The sequence below is a fragment of the Sinocyclocheilus grahami genome, unplaced genomic scaffold (assembly GCF_001515645.1).
Source record: "Sinocyclocheilus grahami isolate Dianchi unplaced genomic scaffold, SAMN03320097.WGS_v1.1 scaffold110.1, whole genome shotgun sequence".
In the NCBI taxonomy this organism is placed as follows: domain Eukaryota; kingdom Metazoa; phylum Chordata; class Actinopteri; order Cypriniformes; family Cyprinidae; genus Sinocyclocheilus; species Sinocyclocheilus grahami.
Window position 1 is genome coordinate 2,695,637 of NW_015505289.1, and position 9,534 is coordinate 2,705,170.

Genomic DNA, 9,534 nt, shown 5'->3' on the forward strand with positions numbered 1-9,534 from the left:
ATACACTTGATGACCATCTAGTGAGGATTTCACACAGAAAGACTCTGCCAGCAGAATCTCACATGACGGCTCTGAATAACATGACTAGCACAATTACTCACATTTTCTGATATAATTTAAGCACTAGAGTCTAGTGATCACCTGACGGTCATGCCTGTTATAATCAGGAGAATATATGATATGATTCAGGGGATGAATCACAAAGAGTCATTGTAGGTACAATGCTAAAAATCAAGAATATTATTATAGGCTAAAAATGCACAGTGATCTGTACAAACTGGTTTAGTTTTGTTCTTTGGGTGACTCTTCAGTTTTTCCACAGTTCTGCTTTTGAGGCTAAATGGTTTTAGATCAGTAGTTCTCAATTAGTGGATCGGGGGGGAGGGGAATGTATTAACTAAACATTTAGCATAGTAAAATATCTGAAATATTAATATTTTAAATATATTAGAAATCTCTTTTGATGTCAAACTTATGTCCAAACCAGTGTTGTTATTGTCAACTAAAACTATTAAAAATTGTTTTTTGGTAACCGAAAAAAGCTAATATAAAAATCACATGAAAAACTTAGGTAAGGGTAAAATGTAGAAATGTTGCCTTGAAAACTTACTGAAACAAACTAAAAGATAAATTGAATCTAAAAATATTTTTTTAAATATCAAAAAAGGCAAAAATCACAAATTTACTAAAATGAAAATGTTAAGGCTGAATCAAAATGTTAATGAATACTATCGTAGTATAGAAATAATATACAACCACATGCTGTTCAATTCAATACATTTTTCATGATAAGCTATTTTTAACTTGCTATTTGATGTTTAATGTTGTGAAGCGAAATCAGTTGAGAGCCACTGATCTACATCACAAAATCACAGCAAGGTTTCTTCATTGTTTTAAGATGCCTACCTGTTTTACTTAAAGGGTTAGTTCACCCAAAAATGAAAATTAGCCCACAAATTACTCACCCTCAAGTCATCCTAGGTGTATATGACTTTCTTCTTTCAGACGAATCCAGTCAGAGTTATATTAAAAATTGTCTTTGATCTTTCAAGCTGTTTCATGGCACTCAGCGGGTGTTGCATGCCTGACTGGATTCGTCTGAAAGAAGAAAGTCATATACACCTAGGATGACTTCAGGGTGAGTAATTTGTGGGCTAATTTTTATTTTTGGGTGAACTAACCCTTTAAAAACAGACCGACTACAGTCACATTCGGTAAACAGTTTACATCTAGACCTGCTTGCCGGCCATGTCGTATGTGATGCCTGTACACTTCCAAGTGCAGGACTTCAGGCACCAAGAACTTCAAAGCACGACGGATGCGAAGTTGATCTGAAACCAGAAAAAGCAGAAAAATTGGTGGATGTGTTCACTGCACCTTACAGGTTCTCCATCTCTAAGGTTTCACCCTCGTCTCTTCAGATGATAGCAGAGGAGCCCGAGGACGAGGATGATGAAGAAGATGAAGAGGGGTTCGAAGGGGAGGGCGGAAGATTCCACAGCACCCATTTACGCTTGTTTAGCCGTTTTTGGGAGAGGTAGTGCTCCTTTTCCCGCTCTTTCCGAGCTCTCTGGTAGTGGTCGTCCTCCTTCAGATACCAGACCGGAGGCCAGCGGTGCTTCTCAAAGTATTCTTGGTTCTCTGAAAATGTAAATGAACATGCATCCAACAGGGTTATTGTAGTAAACAAACAGTAAAAAAAAACATTTTTGTTTCTTGAAATGAAATATATAAAATAATATTTAAAAATGTGAAAATATTCTTATTTTATTTCAGCTAATCACCATGGCAACATTTTCATTTAGTCTAACTTTATGTACTAAGATAACGAAAACTGAAATACAAAACTACATAGACATATTTTAAGAAATAAAAAAAATATTACATTTAAAAAATAAAAACAAAAACTTTTGATGTACTACCTGCTGACTTGGCCCTCATGTCTCTGGGGAATTTGCGGCAGACGTTGTTGTAGTTGGTGCAGATGTGGTGAAGGCACCAATCGGTGAGCTGGTAGGCACAGTGGAACTGAAACCACATGACAACAATAATCCTCATTCATTCACCCTCATGTCGTTTCAAAAACACAGACTTTATCGTTCAAAAGTTTGGGGTCGGTACAATTTTTTAAAATGTTTTTGAAAGAAGTCTTAAGCTCACCAAGGCTGCATTTATTTGATCAAAATACTGTAAAAACAGTGAAATGTTATTACAATTTAAAATAGCTGTTTTCTATTTGAATATACTGTATGTTAAAATGTAATTGCAAAGTTTAATTTTCAGCATCATTACTTCAGTCTTCAGTGTCACATGCTGCGATACATTTTTATTTCTTCAGGATTTTTTGATAAATAGAAAGTTCAAATGAACAGCATTTATTAAATAGAAATCTTTCATAACATAAATGCCTTTATTGTCACTTTAATGCATCCTTGCTGAATAAACCTCAATCTTTTGAATAGTAGTGCACCTTCTTCTGCGAAACGTCAAAGTTCCTAGTTTTCTTATGTCTTGTCACCAAAATAGTAGTGCCATGATGCACAAATTACATTTCAATGTAATATTACGGAGGTGTTATGAACTTTTCATTTTGTTTCTTTATGTCCTGTTCACTGAACAAGTGAGCAATGTGATAAATATCTGTTTGTTTCAATAAATGGCACATTAGTGCGAGCTAGCTCATTCTCCACAGTCAGTCTATACCAGTTCAACCATGGAACTCAAGCACTGTTGAATGCATTTTATAAATCCTTCCATTTAGTTTCATTATTACATCAGCAGAGTCATCTACAGAATCTCTAGAGTTTATGGCAGAGAGCTCCTTGGTGGTGAAATGCTCAGCGTTTCTGAGAGTCTTTAGTAAAGTAAGTGACTTGACCAGTCAGGCATGACTGAAAGAACCACGTGAACTGTCACAGGAATGCTGCAAAAATGTGTCTGACTTCACACTAAATCCCAGAGCAGGACACGGGTTACTGCAACGTTTGCAAGAAACCTATTATTTCCTCATGCAGTTTCTTATTTAGCAAACACAACAAATCTAAAATACCTGTGATTGTTACAAGTAAATTCAGTACAACATTGTCTCAGCTCTTGCCGGGTTAATTGATAAAGGAAACGCGAACTTGAAAACTTCACTTAAACAGCCTATGCTCTTCAACTTATACATGCTACATTTACTGCAGGAGGAGTTTGTGGTGGTTTTCACATGCAGTTTTACCTGAGCCATCTCCAGATATACCAGCACATCTCCGTCAATGTCCGTGCCCATGTCGGCAGCCTCCTTCAGAACAGTCACAGTATGGAGTTCTGCAGCAAAACACAATTAAACAGTTAGGTCACCCAAAAATGATTTTTTTTTTTGTCAGTGCAACACAAACGGAGAAGTTTAGCACAATGCTCATGCTGCTCTTTTCAATGAATTTGAATTCTGATCATTATTCATTTAAAGTGCCCCTATTATGCCATTTTTAAGGTTGCTAATACGGTTTTATGAGTCTCCTAAAACAGGTTTACATGCAAGCAAAGTCAAAAAACACGTTCGTTTTCTCAAAAAATAGATTTAATTTGATCTCATTTCTAAATGATTCGTAAACGACTTGTGTGAAGCAGTTCAAAGAATCAGTCTCTCTAAGCCCCTCCTTTCCGTGAGCCCTCACTACTGTGATTGGTCAGATGGCACAGTCAGTGCAACACAAACGGAGAAGTTTAGCACAATGCTCATGCTGCTCTTTTCAATGAATTTGAATTCTGATCATTATTCATTTAAAGTGCCCCTATTATGCCATTTTTAAGGTTGCTAATACGGTTTTATGAGTCTCCTAAAACAGGTTTACATGCAAGCAAAGTCAAAAAACACGTTTGTTTTCTCAAAAAATAGATTTAATTTGATCTCATTTCTAAATGATTCGTAAACGACTTGTGTGAAGCAGTTCAAAGAATCAGTCTCTCTAAGCCCCTCCTTTCCGTGAGCCCTCACTACTGTGATTGGTCAGATGGCACAGTCCTTTGTGATTGGTCCAGAGCCGTAGAGAGACTGGCTCTGGATTTGTCTACCGCGTACAGCGCGTGTCGGAAACGAAACGCCCACTGCCATGACGGAATGACAGCTCTGGAGGCTTGTCAATACATAGAAAAGATGGAATTGTACCTTACCAATTCGAGCCGGAGTCTGATGATGAAACGGTTGAATTGGCTGATCGACAAGAGACTGATTCGCAAGCAGGACTGGAGCAGGACGTTTCTCAGTGGTAAGCGTCCAGTGTTAACAAGTTTGTGGTAATTATAAGATGTGATAAAACAAATTTACTCTCACAGCGTAGGATACAGCGTCTTCTGACATGATGTTAACCACACGGAAATGTTACTGTTTGTGGGCGGGCAAATTGGCGACGTAGAACGTGGGCAGACATTATGCAAATGTGTTAATTCATGACGTAGAGCCGTAACAGAATAAGATTCGAATTCCTGACGACTCGTTTAGTCGATTGTGATCAGACTCTTTTTTTTTATAGACAATAACTTTATTTATCGTGCACTGTCGGCTTCACAACTTTGCAGATAGTTTATGTTCACATACAGCTACATGACACACTACATGAAAGGTAATATTCGAAAAGGCATAATAGGGGCACTTACCGCATATTTTTGTCCATGTTAGTATGGAAGCAAAAAATCCTAATATTTGCACTGCTGTTAAAAACTTACCACTACAAAATTAAAATGTTTATTTAGCAAGAATGCATTAAATTGACCTAAAGTGACAATAAAGACTTTTACATTATCACTAAAGATTTCTCTTTTGAATAAATGCTGTTCTTTTGAACTTTATTTTCATCAAAGAGCTTTGAAAACAAAAATATTAAGCAGCACAACTTTTTCAACACTGATAATAATAATAAGAAATGTTTCTTGAACATTAAATCATCATATTAGAATGATTTCTAAAGGATCATGTGACACCGAAGACTGATGCTGAAAATTCAGCTTTGCATCACAGGAATTAATTACATTTTAAAATATATTCAACAGTATAGTCAGTTTATATATATATATATATATATATATATAAATAAAACCCCAGAAGACTTGGTTTAAGTTAAACATTTTTAATAAACTAACTCAGTTATAAACCAATCCTTGATGATTCTTTTATTCATTATTGGCATAATAATCAATCATCCGACCTGTGAGGGCGACCAGGTGAGGCAGGCAGAGGCGATTAGCCAAGATAATGAGCTCCATGGCATCCAGGTCAGGTCTGGAGCAGAAGCGTCCCGTGTAAAGATATTCCAGCACCGCCTGCATACTACTACGGGTCGTGTTTGGGAACAATACCTGTGGAACCACATCAAGTCATGAGAAAATCTGTATACCAATGCAAAAAAAGACATAAATCAACAGTAGATGTCTTTGAAGATAATATTCTGGACACTACTACGGATCAAGTGTAATATTGTTTGAAATTTCCCAGAGGCTGAAAGGACAAGTGGAAATACACGATTTACCAAATGTTCTTTTTGACAAAGTGATGTTTACAAATGCTGCACATCAATGGGTCACATCCATAAAATGCAGTAGTCACCTCTTTAGTACAGCTCTCAACAAAAGGCCCACCAAACATGGCTGCCATCCAATCACAGCTGGAGATGAGCAGGGGTTTATGGGCCTGAATGGGACCATCATCCAGTTTAAACACCACATCTGGGATATAAAGAAAGAAATCTTTATTGCAGCAAAACAGATAGTATTAGTAGGACCCTATGATTTCTGCAAGATGGAAGATAATGAAACGTGGACAGAATTGCGGAATCCAGTCACAAAATGTTTTTTTTACAGTATGGAATGTGGGATCTGGCAAATTTGGGATGAATAAGTCAAAGGAATGTCTGTATACTTAATTAAAACATGATATGGACAAGTGTCTGTGAATATTAAAGTCCAAAAGACTGCGAGTTTTGCCACTGTTTCATCTAGAAAACATCACAGCTGACAAAAAATAAAAGGAATTGTTAAACTTTCATCTGATCACATATGAAAACATTCATTAAATTGTTAATAGTTCATGCTATCATATGATTAACACGGTGTTTGATAACAAAATTGCATTAAATCATAAATCCAAAAAACATTATTCTGGGGGGGGGGGTGAGGGAGAGAAATCATAGTGCCCTATTATTGTATCTTTTATGAACTTTTAAAATTGTATAAATTCAATTGATTCGACATACTTTTTATTTTTTAAATATAATTAAAACATTAAAACGGAATCTAGAAAAATTTAAGACTGAAAATACTGGCTTTGGGAAAAATCGAACGGAATTTGGGGAAAATTTCATAGCGCCCTAAAAGTTTACATTTTGTTACATTAAATTGTATAAGTTTTATTATTTCAATTAATTAGACATGCTTTTTGATTACTACAATTTAACCTTTAAAACAGAGTCTAGAAAATTTTAAATAGAAAAAAAAAAAACTGAAAAATGGAATTTGGGAAAAACTGAAACAGATTTGATAGGGCCAAACATTAGAATCTTTGTGACAAAACTTAACCTGAGAAAGTTCCTTTGGCCAGGCATTCCTTCACCCGATTGGTCTGTCGCACATGGAAAGCCTTCGTGATCTCCTGATTCATGAAGGCCTCATTGTTGAGGATGTTGGCGACCATCATGCGCAAGTCGAACACCTCCAGCAGCTCAGCGATGTGTGCGATGTGCATCAGGTCCTTCTCGTGTTCGTACAGCTGTCCCGTGTAAAGGTAACGCATGACCACACGAAACGGCCCGAGCAGCACAGAGGGGTCCATGTCCACCACCGTCACTGGCCGGGAGATGAACGTGACGGGGTCCTGGACCGTTTCTCTCCTGATGCTGACAAAAGCCCGACCCAAAGACGACAAAAGCCGCCCCCCGCATCCGCCCTCAAGGATCCCATCAGAGTCTGCGCCGATCAGGGTCCCGTCACTGATGCAGGCACTGAGGTTGACCCTTCTTTCTTCATCACTGCTCTCACACATGTCAAAGCTGGCCGCCCGCGCAGGAGGCTCCCGTCCCGTGGGTTGCTTACAGTCAGCCTCGGCCTTCAAATCCTGGAGGAAAAGGTCGTAGAATTTCGAGGAGGCCGTGGCGAGGTAGACCTTATGAGCAAAGACTCGCTGGTTCTCCTGGAGGACCAGAACCACATCAGCACACAGCGGCTCCTCCAGCAGCCGGCCCTGGTGCTCATCGGTGGTGCAAGGGGGCGGCGGGATGACTATAACGGGTGGAGGAGGTTTGGGAGGCAGAAAAGGCGCCTGCAAAAGGGGCCGATGGACATCGCGCAAGTGAGACTTCCAGAACTGCAGGTGGCGCCGTGAGATGAGAGCTGCGCGGATGGCATTGTCAAACACATCCTTCACTCCAAACTGAGCCACGACGCTGGTCTCGTAGTATGGCACCCCCAACTCTTTAGCCACCTCACGACCCTTCTCAGGAGAAAGAATCTCGTTCGCTTTGATGGGTCTGTAAGGTGGGTTTATGGGGAAATGTCAACAAAAAGGATGTACTACAATATCTTGTATGTGAATGTTACATGTTTGGTCTCATGTCCAACACATGATGTTTAATTCACACTGAAGATCCAATCAAATAGTCTGAAATGAAACAAGTCAAATATACCGACAGACCAAGACTTATTTCTTGCTATTTTTAGCCAGAAGCAGGTGATACTAATATAGAGACATTTTTTAATATTTATAATATTGTTAAAAGTATATTTATAATTTTTATATTTCTATTTTATATTTACAATTGAGAGAGACAGGTGGTATTTATAATATAGAGACAGTTATAATCATTGTTATTGATTTTCTGTGTGCAGTACTATTATTTTTAAATTACTACTTTTATTCAGAAGAGATGCATTCAATTGATCAAAAGTGAGATAAAGGACATTTAAAATGTTATAAATATATGTTTCAAATTAAAGTTGTTCTTTTGAACTTTATATTCATCACTGCATCCTTATAATGGTTTCAACAAAAATATGTAATTACCGCTGAACATTTTATCCACAGAAATAAATATTTTTTTTTTCCAGAAAAATAATGACTATACATTTTAAATAAGTGTATCCACTAAATTACATTAATCTGGGGTCAAGGTGTCTTTAAATCTCAGATCAAAAATTTGACAGTTCACCTGGCAAGAGGTCTCCGTGCCCTATTAACAGCATCCAGGTCAGCGTAACGCAGGTCTAACTGGCAGCCCACCAAGATGACCGGGGCACGAGGGCAGAAGTGCTTGATCTCCGGGTACCACATGGTCTTCACATGAAACAGAGAATTGGGGTTGGCGATGGAGAAGCACAGGACCACCACATCTGACCTAGTGTCCAGACACAAGATAAAGCATTAAAGAAAACACTGAGAGCAAGTCTTAAGAAAGATATGGTCCACAAACACACCTGCCATAAGCGAAGCGGCGGTCTTTGTGGTGGTCGCCGAAGGTGTCCCATAATCGAAGAGACACGCTCACATCATCCACGACATCTCTGGAACGTTCCAGAACCTTCAAAACCAGAAGAGAATTGGATTTAAGTTGGAACTGGATTGGAGTTACAATACTTATCTTATGCTTCTGAAGTGTCAGGAGTGGAAAGATAAAACCCAGACCTCTTGACAGACTCTATACTGGTCAATGGCCCAGACAGTGGGCACATGCGTGGCCAGTAGCTGGTACTGTGTAAGAGTGGCGTTACAAGCGCGAGCACAGATCAGACGCGTTTTGCCCACAGCATTGTCCCCCACCACCACACATTTAATGGTCTCGACATTAGGCCTTTCATAGTCCATGTCAGTATCTGTAAACTGGGACCTAAAATCAAAGGATAAAAAAATAATAATAATTCAAAAAATTGTCAAATTTAAAGGGTTAGTTCACCCAAAAATGAAAATTAGCCTGTGTTTTACTCACCCTCAATGCATCCCAGGTGTATGTGACTTTCTTCTTTCAGACGAATCCAATCGGAGTTATATAAAAAATTGCCCTGGCCCCACCAAGCCTTACAATGGGGGTAACGTGGGTGTTCGGTTGTCAACAGTTCAGAAGACGTGAAATAAAGTGCGTGCATCCGTAATAAAACGTCCCTCACACGGCTCTGGGGGGGTGAATAAAGGCCTCCTGTAGCGAATCCATGCATTTTTGTAAGATAAATATCCATATTTAAACACTTTTTTTCTAGGGATGTAATGATTAAGCGCGAGTCGGTTGAAAATCGATTCAAATATGTGACAATTCAAATCGGTTGAGATGCTAAACATATCGCGATTCAATTAGGGGTAGCAGTTTATATGAATGTATGTCTGAGGGAACTTACTGTGTTTAGAAAAGTTTAGATGGCATTTTTTCATTTTCATTTTGCCTCTGTATAATGCATATTAAAGTTCATAAGTGCAGCACTGTTTTGATTACGGCGGAAACCAGTTTAGAAAAGTTTAGATGGCATTTTTTCATTTTCATCTTGCCTCTGTATAATGCATATTAAAGTTCATAAGTG

The 9,534-nt window shown here is 38.4% G+C and overlaps 1 protein-coding gene across 2 annotated transcripts; it reads right to left on the bottom strand.

Moving 5' to 3' along the window:
• Positions 1 to 1,154: 1,154 nt before the first annotated feature.
• LOC107588985 (rho-related BTB domain-containing protein 2-like) lies at positions 1,155 to 8,848 on the bottom strand. Of its 2 annotated transcripts, none has more exons than XM_016277284.1 (9): positions 8,651 to 8,848; positions 8,443 to 8,546; positions 8,178 to 8,363; positions 6,553 to 7,499; positions 5,585 to 5,703; positions 5,187 to 5,337; positions 3,221 to 3,309; positions 1,923 to 2,028; positions 1,155 to 1,641 (listed from the first exon to the last, which is right to left on the bottom strand). In XM_016277284.1, the coding sequence occupies exons 1-9, from the start codon at positions 8,828 to 8,830 to the stop codon at positions 1,418 to 1,420; spliced, it is 2,106 nt and encodes a 701-aa protein (XP_016132770.1). In that variant the 5' UTR covers positions 8,831 to 8,848; the 3' UTR covers positions 1,155 to 1,417. The 2 variants fall into 2 exon arrangements, with proteins under 2 accessions (XP_016132770.1, XP_016132769.1); XM_016277283.1 differs by having other exon boundaries at positions 8,178 to 8,302; positions 8,651 to 8,721.
• Positions 8,849 to 9,534: the final 686 nt, after the last annotated feature.

Coding starts and splice junctions, on each gene's coding strand:
- LOC107588985 (XM_016277284.1), bottom strand. CDS start 8,830: ATGGACTATGAAAGGCCTAATGTCGAGACCATTAAATGTGTGGTGGTG. Junction 2,029..3,220: donor TATATCTGGAGATGGCTCAG/GTAAAACTGCAT, acceptor ATGTGGTTTCAG/TTCCACTGTGCCTACCAGCT. Junction 1,642..1,922: donor CATGAGGGCCAAGTCAGCAG/GTAGTACATCAA, acceptor TTACATTTTCAG/AGAACCAAGAATACTTTGAG.